Here is a 20,018-nt window from a genome sequence, read left to right as displayed (position 1 = left end):
AGCTGGGTTCATAGAATCACTGAATGGTTTGGGTTGGAAGGGATCTTAAAGCTTAAAGGCCTTGGGTAGGGACACCTTCCACTAGACCAGCATGCTCCAACCCCATCCAGCACGGCCTTGGACACTTCCAGGGATCCAGGGGCAGCCACAGCTTCTCTGGGCACCCTGTGCCAGGGACTCACCACACTACAGGGAAGCATTTCTCCCTAATATCCAATCTAAACCTGCCCTCTGTCAGTAGGAAGCCATTCCCCCTTTATCCTGGCCCTCCAGACCCTTGTCTCAAGTCCCTCTCCAGCTCTGTTGGAGCCCTTTTTGGTACCAGAAGGGGCTCTGAGGTCTCATCTGGAGCCTTCTGTTCTCCAGGTGAACACCCCTAGCTCTCCCAGCCTGGATCCATACAGAGGCTCTCCAGCCCTTGGAGCAGCTTCATGGCCTCCTCTGGACTCGCTCCAGCAGCTCCATGTCCTTCTTATGCTGGAGGCTGCAGAGCTGAACACAGCGCTGCAGGTTGGCAAAGCCATTAGATCACCAAGTCCCAGCATTAGGGCACAAAGGTGCCACCACCAAGCGCACGGGGGTGCTTTTGTTCCCTGGAAGCGGGGATGTGTGTGTCCAATGTCACCTGCAGCGGTGCAGCAGCAGGCACTGTGTTGTATGGGACACTGCCATGGCACACAGCTCGCTTCCCCTACCAGATGTTGCATTGCACATCTGGGCCTTCCATGTTCCCCACCAGTCCCTTGCAACTCTTCAGCAAAGGTCCCTTCTGGGTTTTAGGAGGTCTGGGCAGGGTCTTTATCAGCTGGATGAGCCCTCCACAGGACAAAAGCTCTTATCATGTTTGTGTCAGGGCTGTGGCATCTCTGTGTGCAATTAAACCCCATGTGTCTCCTCTCTGCCAAGGAATCTGGAGGCAAAGGAAGAGCCTTATCTTCCTGCTGGTGGCTGGAATGCTCTTGCAGCCCAAAGGCATTTCTCTGCTGTGCTAATGCTGGGGATAAAAAACACCCCAACAAAACCAGGGAGTTTTGCCCTCTCTTTTCACTATTAAGCTTATAAATAACAGTGCAGCGTCCTGGGGAAGGGTGGTGGGGTTTGGATTTTTTTTCTTAAGTTTTTTTCCTCCTCTAAGTGTAACTCTGGGCTGATATCCCAGGAATGTGATCCCTTGCGCTCATAAAAGCCCAGCTTCTGGCCTCCTCCTTCCTTCCCAGGCATTAAAGAGCCAGGCCTTGGGGATGAACTGGTGGGATCTTGCATCCACTGGGATACTCTACAACATATGGGGCCTCTGGTTTCCGGTGTGGTCTCTCTGAAGCTTCCTGCATTAATATTTGATGCTTTTCCTTGGGGTGAACATTAACAAGAAATGAACACCACCAAAAAAAGGTGCTTTTTGTTTTTAGTGGAGGGGAGAGAGAAAGGAGGGGGGAAAAAGCTGAAATGCAATCGTTTTTTATAGCTTTCCGGAATAGCTTGGATGTGGGTTGGACAGCAGCGGGTCAGGAGCAGAAGGAGCAGATAGCCCCTGATCGTCCCTGCCTACTTGCATCTTTCCCTTTCAGGTCGTAAATATAAAACCACTACTTGAAAAACAAAAAGCTCGTTAAGCTGTCAGCGGGCTCCCTCTTGGAGGGTCGTAAATGTATCTCTTAAGAGTGGCTTTTGTTCCCGTCATGACTGGACTTAGGTGCTGGGGCTGGAGGGAGGTCACTGTCCATAGGGGTGCTGGGGCTCTGACCCCACTGACGTGGGGAGTAACATCCCACTGCCACAGATTTGAGACTCCCCATCCATTCTTGGTCTTCCACGTGGACCTCGAGGTATGAAGGTGCTCCAGTGGAGCATGACTGGAAAGATGGGTGCTGGTCTCTTTACAAACAACTCGATGGATGAGAGTCTTTAGGAAAAATGGGTGTTAATGTCCTCTAAATGCGTCTTAATGCCTGTACCGACCTCAAGCCTAATGGGTTTGGTTACAGAACCCAGGCAGTTTGAATTCCTAAACTTTAGGGTAACAGGAGAAATGGGTCCGCGCAAAGTTTATTGCAGAGCCCAGACAGTCTGAACATCTGGTGGATCCACAGAACTCAGACAGCCTGAACTTCCGAACTTTGGGGGGAAATGACATGTTCAAGGGAGGGAGTATGTGGTAGGTGGTTCGGGAAGACTGTGCCTTCCTAGTACCTCAGCCAGTGGGGAAAGGAAGAGGACAACACGCAGCCAGGAGAAATCTCCACCGAGTGATCTCTGAGCACTGTGGGGTGGTGGAGCCCGCATCCCTGGAGGTGTCCAAGGAACGCCTGGATGTGGCACTCAATGCTCTGCTCTGGTTGACAAGGTGAGGGTGGGCCACAGGTTGGGCTTGATGGTCTTGGAGGTCTTTTCCAACCAAAGTGATTCTGCGAGTATGTTTAGGGTTGTGCTGGCAGTGACAGCCTTGGTGACTGTCCCCTGGCGGGGCCAGGCACCGGGGCAGGGGCTCAGACACCTGCCTCTGCGTCACCTCATTGATTTCATCACAAACAGCTCGGCTCAGCTCCTTGCGGCTCACTGAGATGGGTGTTAGAGATGATCCAAACCACCCAGCAACCAGCAGGGAGGAGCAGGAGGTGGTGGGGAGAGCATCCTGTTGCCTTTTCCTGGGAGATGCTCTACAAAGGAGCAGCCAGGAAAGTTGGTTGCTGTTATGACTGAACTAAACTCAGGTTGTTTTGGGGGGTCTTGTTGTGCTGGTGGGGTTTTTCCAGTGTCTCTGGATAGGCAAAAAAACTCTGGAGATCCTTCCCATGCACTGGTGAAGAGGCTGGATGTGGGGATGGAGAGGGAGGAGATCCAAAGCTGGTCCTGTTGTGACCCGTGAGTGTCAGGCAGCTGGTGGTCGGTGCAGGAGCAATCCATCCTGGTGTGGAAAGGATATCAACATTTTATGGCCTGTTTTGCTTCCAGAGGGATATTTTCCATGCTGGGAATGAGGACCCCCGTGCCTGTGATCTGGTTGTCATTTAGGGCCCCGATGTTTTTCCTCTTGCTTACACCATGTGCTGCAAACGCAGCCGCTCCGCATTAACATTGAATTAGCAGCAGCTAAAAACCCTGTGCCTGAAACGGGAGGAGAAAGAAAAGGATGAGGAATTAAAGATGCAAAAGACCTGTCATATCATCTGGTCCTTCCTTTGGGATTGTTCCGGTGGTGTTTTGTCCAGTCTTGCTCAAAAGTCTCCAGGGCCATTACTGCTTCCCTCAGAGGGCTGTTTCATTGTGTACTGAGAGAAACCTTCATAAATGTAAAAGCTTTATACAATTGAGGTAAAAGAAACAGATTGAGTCATTGTATTGTTCTTTGTAATCAGCTTTGCTTTTCATTAATTTCCTCCCCAAAGCCTTATTTAGGCTGGGAATTTGAAAGAAAAAGCACGTGTGAGGGATGGTGGGAACAGGCTGCCTGGCTCCGGTGGGTTCCTGTGCATCACAGTCCTCGCCCTGACAGCCTAGATGTGTTCAGACACCTCCAGGAGCCAGTGTGCCCCTGAGCTGGGCCAAATTTAGCTGTGGGGATGGGGTCAGGGTTGATGCTCTCAGCACCTCCTGCAATGGGGTCTGACTCTTCTAGGCAGCTGCTGCTGCTGCTGGAGCTTTCTAATGTAGCTGTTTTTAAAGTAATAGCACAAAAAAAGGCTACAGGTGGGCATCAGCTGGTGCAAAAATGACCAGAAATGAGAAAGCAAAATCCTCACCCTAGTGCTGCAGTGGCTTGGGGTTTGGGTGCTGGTTCCTTTGCTGCAGGGTGTGCAGTGACATGGGATAGGACACGCAGCATCCTATGTCTCTGTCCCTGACACATCAGATGCTTTTTGCTGGTGGCGTGTTCTGGGTGAGGCTTTTTTAATTAGGTCTCCCTATCCTCCTGTGTCCCAATGTTTTTGCTTTTTTAACCTTGCCAGCCTGCTGGATAATTTTTTCCTTTAATGTGCCTTGCTTGTTTCCCTTTCCAAACAGCGTCCTTCCTCCTCTGATATTTTAGTGGAAGGTGTCCCTGCCCTTGGCAGGGGGTTGGAATGAGATGATCTCTAAGGTGCCTTCCAAGCCAAACCATTCTGTGATTATTTTCTTTCCTCCCTGTTTTTCTCCCTGACATCCCCATCCTCATCCCAAATGTTTCCCTTCTCTCCCCAAGTCTCCTACATTGTGTCTGGGTTCTTCCAAGGGGAGATGCTCCACATTCAGACCAGCTGCCAGCGTGGCTGCAACACACCCCAAAAGATGTGTCCTTGTCTTTCTTGCCCTTGTGGGACACTGGTGGCCCTCACCAGTCCCATGTGCTGCTGCCCGTGGGTACACAATGGGGAATAAATGAGCAGCAGCGCCAGATGCTGTGCAGCCAGCTGCTGCTCCCTCTCCAGCGTGGTCCAGCCTTGGACCAGCTTTAATCCTCCCCACTGGAATACCCAAAGTGCTAATCCTGGGCTCTGCCAGAGCAAGTGGCAGAGGAAATGCTGAGGAGAGGTTTTGGGGAGAACTGAGGGTGCTTTGGGGTTATCTGGTGAACTGGGGGGATCCCAGCCTGTCCAAGGAGCTGAGGGAAGCTGGTTTTCCAGGAGTTTGGTGCAGCCAGTGCAGCAGAGAAGGATCAGTGGAGTTGCTCCACGTGTTTGAATGTGGCTGTTGCATTTCCTGGCTGGGAATGCAGCTGGAGTTGCACGGGGGAGACAGAAGTGATTCCTGCTGTGATCCAGACCACTCCTGAGTGTCACTACTCTTTTCATTACACCTTCCTCTGCTGTGTAAGAGCTCTGTGGAATCTCCCACATCCCCCTTCTCTTGCCCCCAGAGCACCCCGTTGGCTGTGGGTAGGTGGAGAGGGAAGATGTGGGCTGGCAGCTTGGGCTGGCAGCCATAGGGGAATTCCCCGGTGAGGAGAGCTGGACGGTGATCCTGCCAAGCCAGCTCTCCTCCCTCGCAGCTGGGCTGGAGCCTTCCCAAGCATCAGGCCCTGCAACCTCCCCAGGCTTCCCAGGTCTGTGCATGGGGCAGTGCTGGGAGACTCTTTCACAGGGCTTTTGGAGAAATAAGAGCAGGAGATGAGAACCAGAAGGAAGAAAATACCTCCAGCCGCTCTGACTGCTTGTCAGGACCTCCTCTCTCCTGTGGAGAAGGATGTGGGGCATCTCTTAGGGCTGGGAAAGAGTGCCCTGGTGCCAGCTGGCCAGCCTGCCTTCATCCTGTGATGCTCAGAGCCCTGGACCAGAGTGTCCTGAAATTCTCAGGGCATCCTTTATTGCTCAGAACATTTCTCAGGGGTGGCCTGTGGCGCTCAGAGTCCTGGACCAGTGTATCCTGCACTGCTCAGGGCATATTTAATGCTCAGAGCCCTTCTGGGGGTGTTCTGCAGTGCTCAGGGCTCATCCCTATTCAAGGAATGTTCTGCAATGCTCAGGGTGTGTCCTGACGTGCTCAGAGCCCCGTGCCAGGGTCTCTTGTAATGCTCAGGGCATCTTGCAGTGCTCAGGGGGTGTTCTGAGGTGCTCAGAGCTCTGTACCCAGAATGTTTTGCATTGCTTGGGACATCCTTTGCTGCTCAGAGCCCTTTTGGGGAGTGTCCTTTGATGCTCAGAGGGTGTCTTGCAATATTCAGAGCCCTGGATCAGGATGTCTTGCACTGTTGAGGGCATCCTTAACGCTCAGAGCCCTTCTTGGGGGTTCCTGTGATGCTCAGGGGATGCTCAGAGCTCTGTGCCAGGGTGTCCTGCACTGCTCGGGGCATCCTTTCCCCCAGCACAGTTTTCCGCAGAGAGTGCGCTTTTGGAACAGAGGTTCGAGGACCTCCCCTGGTTGAGAGCTGTGGGAGCAGGTGCCCAGAGCTGTGCCGGCGGCCAGGCTTGTGGCACAGCCGGGGCCAGATGTTTCCCAGATGTAACTCACTTCCTGTCTGGCTTCTCCGCATTTAGCTTTTTATGTATTTGTTTGTTTTGGACTACAAACAAAATAAAAAGGGTTTTTATAACCCTGTTCCCATGGGGCTGCGAGTTCAGCATATAATCTGGAGTCTATTCACTATTGTCTCGATCCCCCCCTTGCCCTCGGTGTCGTCCCCGAGCACGCACAGACTCACACAGACTCACACACTGCTTTTGTTAAAATCCTGTTTTTCCCACATGACGTCTTCTCTCGACGGACCATTTTTCCTTATGACCTCTTCCAGCTCCCAGGGCAGCGGTGGGAATATCCCTGGCCAGTTTGGGATGGAGGCCGGAGGAGGAAACACTGTGTTTCTCAGCCCCGACCTGTTCCTTGCTGTTGCTGTATTGTTAGGAGAGTTCTCCAGAATATCTGAGGATGGGAAGCTCATTGTGCTGATGATATCCAGCATCCTGCTGGATTGCCTTTGTGAGGAATTGTAACCACTTTGTCTTGCTGAGGATGTTTGGAGAGGGAGGGGGGGCGGGATGCAGAGTGAAACAGTCACATAAACCACCTGAAAAAGAAAAAAACTGAACACACTTGAAATAAATGTGTTTGTACTTGAATCAGGTGAAAAAAGGAGTCAGGAACGGTACTACAAAAGGGAATGCTGTCAGCTTAGGGGTAAGGAGGATGAAAAAAATTATCTAAAAGTATTGTTTTGGCATGCCAGGAAGTTCTGGTAATCACTGTAACTAAGAGCTGTTACAAACACAGCCATGGAGTTTTCCTCGCCTGGAAAAGGGGTAGATCAGAATCTGTCCTGCTCGGTGCGGTTGTTTGGTGGATGCTCCGCCTCCTGGATCTGGGGGCATCCACTGTAACACCAGCCTGGCTCAAACAAAATGAACCTGGCAGCTTCACTTTAAAATGTGTATGTTCAGCTCTTTCTGCTCTCCTCACACTTCATTTATAGTTTTTTTCTGCCTGTTGGGGTTAACACCCCTTTTCCTCTTTTGTTTCTCCTTCTCTCTTAATTGCCTGTTAAATAATTTAAATATTTGGGACTAAAGGGCTTAAATTATCCATTAATTTACATTAGTAATTTATATATCAGGCTGAATGGACACACTGTTAGTGTAATGGCTCCCTGTGGACAGGCAGGAAGGGGGCTGCAGTGCATTTTCCTGGAAGCATGGATGTTTCCTTACACCTCCCAGCCTGGGGGTCAAGTGTGTGAGAGGGACCCCTGCGGTGGGGTCTGGGGGTCCCATCTCCTTGGGACAGAGGTGTTTGGGTTTCAAAGCAGCTTTTTTTTTTTTTTTTTTTTTTTTTTTTTTCTGCAGTTTGAGCTGTGTTTGCAGGGGGTTGAATGTGTTGCATGTTGGTAGACAACATGGAATCATGGAATGGTTTGTATTGGATAGGACCTTCGAGGGATTTTCCAGCCCCATGCTGTGGGCAGGGACACCTTCCACTATCCCAGGTTGCTCCAAGCCCTGTCCAGCCTGGCCTCGGACACTTCCAGTGATCCAGGGGCAGACACAGCTTCTCTGGGCACCCTGTGCCAGGGCCTCACCACCCTCCCAGGGAACAATTCCTCCCCAATATCCCACCTAACCCTGCCCTCTGGCAGTGTCCTGGCACTTCATCCCCTTGTCTGAAGTCCCTCTCCAGCTCTCTTGGAGCCCCTTTAGGCACTGGAAGGGGTTCTAAGGTCTCCCTGGAGCCTTTCCTTCTGCAGGCTGAACAGCCACAGCTCTCCCAGCCTGGCTGAACACAAGACATCTCCCTTAGCAGGGACAGGGTTAATTTGGGATGTGCAGCACAGGGCTTCGGGGGCTTTCTGAGGCTAAGCCCCTCGTCAGAGCTATCCCTGGGTGCTTTGGGAATGCTGGGAAGCAGATCCAGGCATGGGACTTAGCCTTAAAGTCCAGTATCCCCTGGTCAGTGACAGCTGGCTCTTCCCTCCTGTCCCCCCGCCCCAGGACTGGGATGGGGCAACACCTTTTTTCTGCATTCAGAAAATGTTTGGGGAGGATTTGGGGGTTTTCAAGTGCTTGTACATGTTTGGTTTGAACCCAACCCAATCCCCACCAGCCATGGGCTAGCTGGCAGTCGTAGTGACAAGTCACGGTGCCGTGGTATTGCCAGCAGCCAGTCCAAGGAGGACTCCTTAGGGTCCATCCCTGCTGGGGCTCAGGAATCGGGCAGCATCCAGGCTCCCCGCTGCAGGGCAGGAAAGAGGCCATTCACTGATTGGGCTCCAGGGAGGAGTAAATTGGGGCCGAGCTCCATCCCCGTGGCACGCCGGGGATGCGGGAGCTGTGCCCTGCTCCGCCCGTGGCGCTGCAGCAGCCCCGCCTGTCCTCCCGGAGCAGAGGTCGCTTAATGACTCTGATTACCCGCAGCATGGCCGTAGTTAAAGCAATTAGTGCAAATCGCTTATGGAAATGCGGCCGATGGGGGACAGGGAGGAGAAAAGGACGAGGCTGGGGGGCACCGGGCTTTTTTCCTGCTTTTTCCATGATGTTCACTATGCGTGATCCTTTGCCCCTGTTCCCTGAGACCTTTCTGTATCACCTCTGGTCCCTCTCTCTTGCTGCACATCCCTCGGAGGTGCCTCTGAGCCCTGCAGGAGTCGTTTCACTGCTGTGCCTGGGATGTCCTGCATCCATCAGAGCCATGCTCCACTTTTGGAGATGCTCTGTGTGTTTGTCACTGAAACATCTCTGGATTCACCATCCCAAACTTCATTTTACTTGTCAATATTGTATATTTTTAAGGGCAATTTTTATCAATACCTTGGGAGAGGAAGGTGTGGGAGCAAGTGTTGGCTTGCTGATGTATTGGACACAGGTTTCAGCATCAGTAGGGGTGCTTCCAAGTGGAGTCCCACCTACATAGGGTGGCACAGACCCCCAAAATTGGGGCATTTCCAGCCCAGGCACCTCCAGCCCCAAGTGGTACCCATGCTGAGATGGGAAGGATGCTTGTGGGAGTTCGGGCCACCTGGGAGTTAACTTTGGTCCACAGGGGAGGAATGTGTGTGCCAGAGGACAAAGGGAGGAAAGAGAAGCCCGGTGGTGTGGGAGAAGAAAAGGTGGAAATCCCCAGCGGTGAGAAAGGAAGAAACCTGTGGCCACATGGGTCCCATGGTATTGAAATGCCAAAGAGGGGAGGAGGGTGCCAAACAACGCTAGGAAGCTCCTGAAGGCTCCCCACCTCCGTGGAAATGGGAGACTGAGGGGAAAAGGCTTTGTGTTTTGTAGGGGTTTCCTTCTCTGGGAGCACAGGGAGTTTTTGCTCCCGCTCTGGATGGCGAGGCAGCGATGCCAGGCGAGGGCAGGCACTACAAACAGGCGCCCCCCAGAAAAACCCCAGAACCTCATGGCTTTTATCAATCGCAGCTTTCTTTCCTGTGTAAAAGCAGGTGTGAGGTGCTGGGAGCCCAGCTGGCTGCGGGGTTTAGAGGGAAAGGAATAAAACTAATCAAGGTATTTGCTAAAATCCTTTTGCCACTGGCTGGACACCTCTCTATGTGCCACAATGGGGAAGCCATGATGGGCTTGAGGTACCTGCCCTCCATTCTGCCTGCTCTTGGCTTCAGGGATCAAATCCTGACACAGAAAAGGGGGTGGGGAAGCCTTGTCATCTCAGCTAGTCTCACTGATGGTTTGGGGGCTTATTCTTTAATAAGGATATTGCTGAAAGAGGGGGGAGAGAGAGAAAAATCTTAATATTTGACATTCAGCATCAGCAGGGATTTTTTTTTTTCCTTAAATCTTTTTCTATCCCTGTTTCTCCCCCTCCTCCCATTTTTCCTTCTGTTTGTCCCTGCAGTAAAATGAGAAGGGAAGAAAAGGGCAGAGAAAGGACAATAAAAAACAAGGCATTTCCAGCCTCCATTTGTGGTGGTTATTTTTTTGTTGTTGTTTTTGTTGGGGTTTTTTTTATCATAGCAACAAATCTGAAAGATTAAGGGCAACTTTAAAGACTGTTTAATAAAGGGACCTCAATCAGCCTCTCTGGTGATGTTCCTCCCCCAGTTGAATTAATGGGGAATTTGAGGCATGGAATGGACCTTTTCTCTTGTTGCTTTTTTAATGATTAAATAATAATAATGCCATGATTAAAATGATTTCAGCAGCAGCATTGCTCCCAGCGCCTTCCTCTGCTGAGCTGGCATGTCTTCGGGGGGTGGGAGGTGATCCTGGCAGGCGGCTCTGGCGGCGGGAGCCCCCAGCACAAGGAGTGGGGGCTCACGGCTGCCACGGGTACCGGAGTGGGTGATGCTCCCAGCCCATGCCGGCCACCGAGTGAGCTGCGGGAGAAGAGTGGGAAAAGCGTCGGGAAAAGTAGGGCAGCAGCTGGCGAGGGGCCTGCAGAGAGGTTGGCTGGAGGTGGCGGGGGGCATTCTTCCAGCCGGCTTTGGCTTCCCAGGGTTTGCGGGAGGAGAGAGTGGGTGACAGAAAGACAAAAAGGATGAGGAAAAAATTCCCAAAACCAAACACAACTCCCCCAGATTTCTGTTCCTTTTGCCCTGCTGTTCCCTTCTTTGCAGCCAGCTGCCTAAACTTTTTGCTTTACCCTGTTGGGCTTGTGCTAATGCCTCCTTGGGGTGGGATGTGCACAACCTTGGGGTGCTAATGGCTTCCTTAGGGTGGGATGTGCACAACCACCTCCTCTAGATTTTGGGACAGAAGTGCCACCACCCAGGACTACCAAACCTTGTCAGCCACTTTTAGAGGGCCCGGCTGGGTTGTCCCCACCTCGATGTTTGGCATTGGGGTGCTCAGAGGGCGAAACCTGCTCACCTCCAGCCCACGGTCCTGTGGGATGTGTGTGCCCAGGGAGGGATGCTCCGAGATGGGATGCCTGGTGGGCAGCAGAGCATCCCTCTTTTCCCAAGGAGTGCTGGGTGTTTCACAGCCCTGCTTGCTGCTGCTTTAAAATCGCTTCTCATGCCTGAAGCCAGGGTGGTCGCCTCCAGATTTTCACGTTCAGGGAAAAAGAGAAAACCCACCCATTGCAAAACAGCCACCTGAAAGTTGCACTCTCAAGGGGATCACTGGGGAATTTACATTTTGAAATATGTATGTAATTTGGGTGAAGGGGAAATTGCTCTCTGTCTGCAAAACCGTCAACTTTCTTTCTCCCAGAGTTAGCATTTTCCAGATTGCGGTGCTCAGTTAACAGGAGACCCTTTTTTTTCCTTCTCTGTGTTTTCCAAGGAGAGCTTGCAGCTTGCACTTGGTTTGTTGCAGTTTGAAGGATAATTAGTAATTCCTTGGACTTTTTGGTATTAACCAGGGCAACAAGTCCCTGCTTGTTCCTTGCTTTCTTTTCCCTTCTCTCTTTTCTTGTTGAAATGATTATTCTTTTCACAACAGGAACCCAGCACACGCCGTACATGTGAATAAACAGCGCGTTACCGCCTTCTTGGCTGCTGGCGCTTTTCTTTCATGGGCCAAAGCAAATAAATAAAAACTTCCTATAATTATTATATCCATTAAAAATAAAGAACAAACTCGACAAGAGGACCATGACAATGGAGTGAAAATAGCACAAAGGGAAATGTCTGTGCCCGTAACAAGAACCAGCACTAGATGAAATTTGGAGATAGTTTTCCAACAAAACTGCTTCCCTGAAGGGAATGTATAAAACAGCACAAAAGAAGCCAGCACAATAGAGTGTAACAGGGATTTGCGACATAATTCCTCCTCCTTTTTTTTCTTTCTTTTTTTTAATTTTGATTCACTCTCTTTTCCATGGGTATTTACGGGGATTCGCGCAGCTCACGGCTCCACTAAAACCAGAAATAAGGAACAATTTACTCCAATCTGCCTGTGTCGTGTTGTAAATCCATATAATGAAAAATTAAGAGATTTGTACCATAAGGGATCTCAGCTGTTTACACTTCTCAGGAGGCTTCGCCTTTGATTATCATAATCATAAAGAAAAACAAAAGAATAGTGGCTCCATAAATACTCTGGTGTAATGCATAATCAACAAGATAAACTTCTCTCTTTCCAGCTCCCAGGACAGGAGGTGTTGCCAGAGCCTGGGTGTTTCTCCTCTGGGGATTTCATCCTCAGGGGATGGTTGGCATTTGGGTTGGATCCTCTTAGCTGTGGCTGGCAGGGGCACAGAGGTCCTGTGATGGGTTGTGCAGGGATGCTGCAGTGGGATGCTTAGGATGCTGCAGATGGGATGCACAGGGATGCTGTGGTGGGATGTGTAGGGATGCTGTGGTTGGATGCCCTATGCAAGGGCACCCTGCCTTAGTTTACTTCTCAGGCTGCCTTGCAAAAACCTGACCTGAGGATTTAGCTAAAAGGTTGATTTATTTTTATATTTATTTATATAAGTGAGGTGGGTTTTGATCAATACGGTCGTTGCATACAGAAACATCCGTGGGGCTGCCCAGCTCCTGCTTCCCACCCTGTTCTCAGCACAGACTTTGCTTTCTTCATTCCTTTCCCTGTCCCCATCCAGTCCTGGTTTAATAAAGGTACGCAGTGAGGGAGGCCAGCCGCAGGCTCTTCCTTTAGCTGGGAGAGGAGGAATCTGCTTTTTTTTTTTTTCCAGGGGTGTAATTAGGGCTGGCTGAGTGCACCCCCTCATTACCCACGCTGGGGAGGAATGCTCTCTAATTATGAAGTTTGCCTGTCGCCGGGCAGAAGGGACAGGAGGGACTTCTAAGCTGCTGGGAAATGCCTGTCTGTCCCTCCCTCTCGGGCTGGGTGGGCTCTGGGAGGAGCTGGAGGCCATGGGATGGAGGGATTGTGCTGGCTCAGAGCTGGATGATGCCAGGTTTGGCAGGAAGGGACTGTGAAGCTGCTGGAAGAGGGCAGCCAGTGGAAGAAAAGGAGCCAGGTCGTCAGGCAGAGATGCTTGGGGGAAAGGTTAAGTGGGTCTTTCCAGGTTTAGTTATTAATAAAAGAGTGGTAAGAATGGAGAGGCCAAATATGGATTCCAGGTGCTTTTCTGGCTGGTGGGAGCAGGAGGGGATGGGCTTCAGTTTCTGGGGGGCCAGAGAGGTAGGAAAACATCTTCTGCACATCCCAGCACACCCCTGGGTGCTGGGTTTCAGTGATCCAGTCCCTGCTGAGCTACCAAGATTGGGGGCACAAGGGTGGTCACTCTACAAGCATGTCATCCCCGTCGCTTTTTGAGCTCAAAATCCAACCTTGCTCCAGACTGGAGTTGAGGTAGAATCATAGAATGGTTTGACTTGGAAGGGACCTCTAAAGATTGTGGACTTCCAACCCCCACCGTGGGCAGGAACACCTTCCATCAGACCAGGGTGCTCCAAGCCCCATCCAGCCTGGCCTGACACTTCCAGGGATGGGGCAGCCACAGCTTCTCCAGGCAACCTATTCCAGGGTCTCACCACTCTCACAAGGAAGAACTTCTTCTATAAATTTCCCCTTTCACTTTGAACCCAAATGAACCCAGGCCCTGGGTACCACTTGGTTATCCTTGCTATCCCTGAAGGTTCCACACTCAGTTTTGTGGCTTCTGCTGGCAGCTTGGGGCTCTCCCATGCTGGGAGGGAGAGGTTAATGAGCCACACTGAGTTAATGAGGCCGGGGGTTACATCAGCCAGCTGCAGCCCTGGGGACCTGTTACATTCTCTGCATCTCAGTTTCATCAGCACTTCCCAGCTTGTGTCTGAACGATACTAGGCTTTCGAAGGCACAGGATTTTGTGGGCTCTGTGCGAGAAGGCAGCAGGGAGAGAGTTGGATGTGAGTGGCTTCAAGTCTCCCAAACCCATCCTCACTTACACCCTGTATTTTGGGTTGTCCTCCTTTCTCCTTGCTGTGTCTCCAATGGGATGTAACCCCAGAGAAGGGGCAGTGGGCTGTGGCTTGGGATGGCACTGCTCCATCTCATGGAGACTTTGCCTCTGAAGATGCCACATGCTGCTGTTACCTCCTCGGAGACGGGGCTTTGTGTTGGGGGACCACACGGGTGTGTGGGCGGCTGAATTTGGCTTAGCAGGGGTGAGAAGGGGATGCTTGGGGAAGAGAGGATGATGTTTGGGGGAGGAAGGATGCTTAGGCTGCCTTTAGGATGGAAGGTTTGGGTATGTGTTACCACTGGACACAGAATTGTCCCAATGGCAGTTTATGATGGGAAGCCCATGGGCATAGGAAAGGCCTGGACTGGTGATGCTGGTTCCCCCTGAGCTCAGGGATGGACTGGAATGTGGTGGGATGCGTTTGTGCCCCTCCAGGGCTGGCAGCAGGGATGCCCTCAGTCAGCCAGGGATTCTGGAATGGCAGTGAGCCATGCCATGGCTCCAGCATCAAAATTTGCTGGAGTTTAAATGGCAACAGCACTAATCTCTAAATGAGCCTGTTAATACCTTCTCCCTGGAGGCAATAGGAGGAGGGATTTGGGATGGGGACAGCCCCACTCCAGCTTTTCAGACACCTGGAGCCAAGCTGGTGGCTGGAGCATCCCCTCCATCTCTGTCTCTAGAGCCAGAGCCATTCTCATCCCTTCTGGGGGATTGGAAGGGGGATTGGGAAGGCAGATGACTCCTCCTGTGGTGCTGGAGATAAGCTGTTACATATTTTTTCATTTCTACAGGAGGATTTTAACCCACCTGGCAGGTTTAACTATTCCCTGTCAGGCCTTCCCAGGAGCTAGCGCCTGCCATGAGGCAGGTGGGAATGTGGGGAGGCGGAGACAGAAGGGGTTAAGCGTCCGCCGCCACTCAGATATAGCTGGAGAAACCCAGGCATCCCAGCCTAATCCTTACATCCTTACATCGCATCCCTGCCTGCCTGGTACTGGGAGGAGGGATGGTGGTGGCCATGGGTGATGGGAAGCCACTAATGCTCCTGTAATCTTCCAAATATTTGGAGGGATGACAATTGCAGGAGAGAGGATTTTAACGCTTTCCTGGGGAGGTTTGCTCGGCCATTGCTGCATGGGGAGTTGCTTCGCAGGTTCGCCATCCCTGGTGCCGCGTGTTTGGGGTGATAGAGGAGGGGGTTAAGGCTGGATCCCAGCTCTGATGCTGCTGCCTTTTGGGGCTTGAGGTGGGTGTGGGGTCGTGGATCTTGACAAGTTGCAAACACTGGCAGCAAACATCTGCAAATCACCCCCCAGGGAGCAGATGCTGTGGATAATCCAGCTCAGCCCCAGCCGATTAAAATGAGGGATGGGGAGAGGAAAAGAAGTGCCTGTTTCCCTCCTCCCTTTTCCTCTCGTTGCTCCTTCTACACTCATCCTCGAGGCTTCAGGATTTGGTCCCGTGGGTTGAGCTGGGAGCTGCTCCCTCTTTGCCTCTCCCTCCCCACAAAGAGCTCCAGACACCCTGTAACACCATGCCCCAAGTAGTGTGAGATTGTGGGATGGCGACAGCCTGGGACTTCCAAAAAAATCCCCAGAAGAGAGCTGGGAAGCAGGCACCCACCTCCAGCGGGAAGGAGGGAAGCCAGCAGATGGGAACCCCCTGCAGACGTCTGCCAGGGAGATGATTACAGGCAGCAGAGTGCGCTCTCAAATATTTATTAGTTTGTCACTGCTGGTAGTTTTATTGCTGGTGTGATTGTGGGACTGGAAATCCTGGCTGTGCAGGGCTCCTTTCCTGCTTTCCCATGCAAAAGCATCTCCGTGCCTGCTGCTCCTGTGGTCACTGTGCCACAGTGTCACCTCGGCTGGGAAGTGGTCTCTGGAGGTGATGGGATTGCACCATTGGGGAGGTGCCTTTTCCTGGGGCGTATTTTGCAGCTGTTACTGGGTAGTCAGGGCAGACAGGAGCAGCAGTTGTTCCTGCACAAGCAGCCATGTTTCCCCCCCACCGACTGTGTGTGGATTTTTTGGGGGCCCCCAATGAGTGTCGGCGGAGTGAGAGGTTTCCCATGCAGCGGGTGGCCGGGCGTTGGGAATGGGGATGAAAGGCTGGCTTGATGGGTTATGATAAATGTGCCCAGCATGGTTCTCCTCCCTTCTCATCCAAAGTCCCCGTTGTTCCTATGCCTTAATTCTTCCCCAGTGCGTTTAAACACCAGCGACCGTTTCATGCTGGAGGAAAACGCCCTGCCCAGCTGCAAATGCTTTTTCGCAGATAATTTCTGAATGGAAAAATCACCCTCCCCCTTGATTTTCTTCCATCCATGAGTCACAGATCCATGATCTGTGGGGTTGGGGCTCCGTGGCATGGCCCCAGTTGTGAGTCTGCCATGAAAAACCCATCATCCTTTTCCCCTGTCTCCTGTTAGAGCTGCTTTTTTGGCCCCAGATCTCTCCTGGCCAGAATCAAAAGATCTCTCAGCTGTTGTGAGTTTGCAGGATTTTAACTTTTCCAGCATGCTCCTTGCTTTAAAAGTTCAGGTGTTTTGGGTTCAAGCCTTAAACCCAGCAGCTTTTTTTATAGCCACCAAAAGCAGATGTTGGATCTAGCTGGTGACACTATCCTATTCCCCCACCCTCATCACTGTGCCCACTTGAAGAAGAACCTTGAAGACCCAGCATTTGGGCAGATGCCCTCTTGGAGCGGGGTCTGGATGGGATTTTTGGTACCACCAGGAGTGTCTCAGCCCCAAACCCTGTGCTGGGGGCTTGCACCACAGCCTGGAGCATCACCCTTCCTGCTGCAGATGATCCCGGTGAGTCACAAATCTGGCATTTTCATCCCCATCCGGCCATGACTCATCCCCTCACGGCTCCCAGATCCTCTTGGATGACCTAAAGTCTTGTTTAGCATCACCAAAGTGGTGATGAGGTTGGAGAAAACATATCCTTGGTGTTGGCTGTTGGAGAAGGATCTCTCCTCCTAGCCTGTGGTTTTGGATCAGGGTCATGTGCACTTCGGGGTGTTACCTCCGTAGGGAAGGTCCTTCCAAAAACTGGTTCTTTAGGCTACCTGTGCCCATTCCCAGCTGCCAGTCTCAGGTCTGCCTTTGCCACAGGGATGCAAGGAGCATCATATCAGGGAGGTTTTCACACAAGCCCATGAGCTAAGTTTTGTTGGCTGCCTCTGTTGCCAGTTCAATTATCTCCTGCCAGCCCCCTTTGCCAGGGAATTTAGATCTGTGACATCGAAGCGGTTTTTGAAATTTAAAAAAAACCAATGTACAACCAACAACACAACAACTCAGTGGATGAAAAGTTGAGTAGTAAATTTAAAAAAAAGATGGGGGGGAAAAAGAGATATTTGTTGCTGTGACAGGTAAAAGGCTGCTCAGCAGGACAGGAGAGCAGGACCAGTGGCCTGAGGTGGTCACAGGGAGCAGCATGGGATTGTTCAGGGTGAGGGTCACGTACCTTGGCATTCCCTGTCCCCCTGCCTGCCATGGGGCCTGGGAAAATTACAGATCTGCAAATGAGATGGGGGAAGAAATAACCAGCAGCAGAGAGGTGGGGAAAAGCCAGCCAGAGAGAGGGAGAGAAATTAGCCCGGAGTTTAATTCATTGTTTCCAAAAGAGCAGTTAATGGATTATGACAAATGTCCTACCGCTCTCCCTTAGTGCTGTGTTAAATGGAAATGGAAAGTCAATTTTCCTAAATGGATTTTAAACGACTGACCTCGTGCATTTTTTTTTTTCCCCTCACTGATTTTTGCTCAGGAGGCAGCTTGGTCATCTTGTTTTCTTGATGCATCTGATTATATTTTTTTCTCCTCCTCCTCTTCCTCCTCCTCACAGCTTGGGATTCTGATTCTCTCCTTGCAGCACTGCTTCTTGCCAAGGGTAATGAAGGGAGTGGGCTTCTTTCTTTTCCCTGCCAGTTCTGGAGATGTTATCGCAGGGCTGGGGATATTTACTGTTTTCCTGCACGCTGCAGTGCCTGGAGTTGAGAATCACAGCTCTGGCTGGGGGAAGAGAGGAGAAAAAGCTCGTAACTCCTTTGAGTGTAAAGAAAAGCCTTGTGATGTGACCTGGCTGCTAGTGAGATTCCCAGGAACAACAGGTTAAGCAGCAGCATCCCTGTGCACCTGTCTGGGGGTTTTTATTACTCCTGTGATATTTGGGGTTGATCTTAATGGGCTGGAAAAAGGTCTCCTACAGATGATGCTCAGCATCAGTCAGAGCATCTTCCCAAGCTGCTTCTGGGAATGAGCCGCCCTGAGCCTCCCACTCCTAAGGGATAATGTTCCTGTGTGAGCACTGAGCTGCTCACCCCTTTCCAAGATTTTTCTTGGCCTGTCCTGAGCAAACATCACCTCCAGTTGTTTTTGCATTTAGATGGCTTTTGAAAGCAAACAAGCAGGAAGATGGAGCTCCCCAGGGCACAGACCCCTGGTTTCTGGGACAGTGTGAATCCTGATGGCACCTTTGGGTGATGTTCTCTGGAGGTGGCTGGGCTGAAAGCGATCGCTCACCTGTTGGGTGATGCTGAAATCCAAGTGTTGGCAGGGGGTGAGATCCCAAATGCAGCTCCAGTGAAGATGTGGATGTCTGAGATTACTGCTGGGGATATGGTCAGCATTCCCAGCACAAGCCCTGCCAGCATTTTGCTTGGAGCATGCCCCTGCATTCCTCAGGGCTGTGAGGAGGAGGCTTGGGGTGGGGGACATCAGCCCCTTTGGAGCCTCTCTGTGTCCCTGTCACCATCCCTGGACCTGGGTTTGTTTTGCTCTGCCCCTTGTGGTGTCCTCTAGTGAGATCACCCTGGCTTTGGGCTCAGGGTATGCATGGGGGTACGCAGGTGAAAACAGGATTGATCCCACAGCTCTGTACCTTACAGGGGTTTGCTTTGCTGGCTTTTGAGGAGCCTCCAGCCCTCTTTTTGATTTTCCACACATCCTCAGCAAGGGCTGTTGTTGCCACCACTGTGTGCAGGGCAGTCCTGGGTGGGTGGGGGATGGGGATGTAGGGCACCTCCCAACCCTCTCGGTCTCCTGGCAGGGCTGGAGTACAGCGATGTGCTGCCTGACTCCTTCCCGTCGGCGCCGGCGGAGACGCTCCCGCACTTCCTGCTGGAGCCGCAGGATGCCTACATCGTGAAGAACAAGCCCGTGGAGCTCGTGTGCCGCGCCAACCCCGCCACACAGATCTACTTCAAGTGCAACGGGGAGTGGGTCAACCAGAATGACCATGTCACCAAGGAGAGCCTGGACGAGGTCACCGGTGAGCAAAGCCACCCCAGCATCTCTCTGCCTCCCCGTCCCTCGCTTCTTTCCAGGTCCTTTTCCCTCTTGCCTTATCTGCACTGTTGATGGTTCACCTCCAGGCAGACTTTCCAGACCACTGGTGAAAGCACCATGATGGTGCTGTGGTCAGCACACCCCCCAGAAGCTTGGGGAAGTCACTCTGCCTGATTTTGCGCTTACCCTTGTGCAGGACTTGGGGTTCTTAAAAGGGATTTTAAAGGCAGCATGTTTAAATCCGATAAAAAAAGGGACTGCTTTCCTACAAAATGCCTAATCAACGTGTAGGAGTCATTGCCAGGACGGGTGGCAAAGGCTGGCAGCTTATGCAGGTTCGCAGAGGGATTAAGTGTTTAATCGGTAATGAGAGCAATTGCAGGTAGGATTTGAAATGCCTGTTGATGGCAAATTAGCTCTTTCTTCCCTATCTCAGAGGATAAGTCAGCCTCTGGCTGCCTGGAACGGGGTGAGAAGGTGGCTTAGGCGTTTTAGGGGGGGGTCTTACTCCATGGGATTGGGCTCTGTAGAGCTGCTAGGTCCCTGTCTTGGAACATCCTGGCATAAGAATAAGATCAAGACGTGGGGTTGGATATATCATGTAATCAGTAGATTTCCTAAAATTGGTGTGCTTTAGCTTGGCACCCATCTTTTCTGCACCAGTTTTGGTACCTGTGGCTGATCAGCAGTGGAGGAAAACAGTCACGTTGCCCCTGTAAGATCTTCCCTCTGCAAATCACTGCGCACATGGCATCTGGAGGGCTTTAAACCAAGGCAGCTTTTTGAACTGCAGTGGTGTTGGCCTTGGAAGGCAGGCTGGGCTTAGAGGAGAGGAGCCTGGAGGAGCCACAAGTGTTTTGACAGAATCTTCTCTTGTCCCTATGATTTTTCCCACAGCCTTACCCTTCCCTGGTATCTCTTGCTCTCCACCGTGTACTAGCCGTGAGCTGGTCTGTGCTCGGGTGCATCCCTGAACCTGCTCTGTAAAGCCTTTCTTTCCTCT

The 20,018-nt window shown here is 51.6% G+C and overlaps 1 protein-coding gene across 1 annotated transcript in view; it reads left to right on the top strand.

Moving 5' to 3' along the window:
- The window catches only part of UNC5B (unc-5 netrin receptor B), a 52,334-nt gene that overhangs the window by 17,951 nt on the left and 14,365 nt on the right, over positions 1-20,018 (top strand). The window contains 1 exon segment of the mRNA XM_039553905.1: positions 18,777-18,998. Coding sequence (XP_039409839.1) covers positions 18,777-18,998 — 222 coding nt within the window.

This window comes from Corvus cornix, chromosome 6 (assembly GCF_000738735.6).
Source record: "Corvus cornix cornix isolate S_Up_H32 chromosome 6, ASM73873v5, whole genome shotgun sequence".
Lineage (NCBI taxonomy): Eukaryota > Metazoa > Chordata > Aves > Passeriformes > Corvidae > Corvus > Corvus cornix.
Note: the sequence above shows the minus strand (reverse complement) of the source record. Positions and strands in the feature narration are given on the sequence as shown.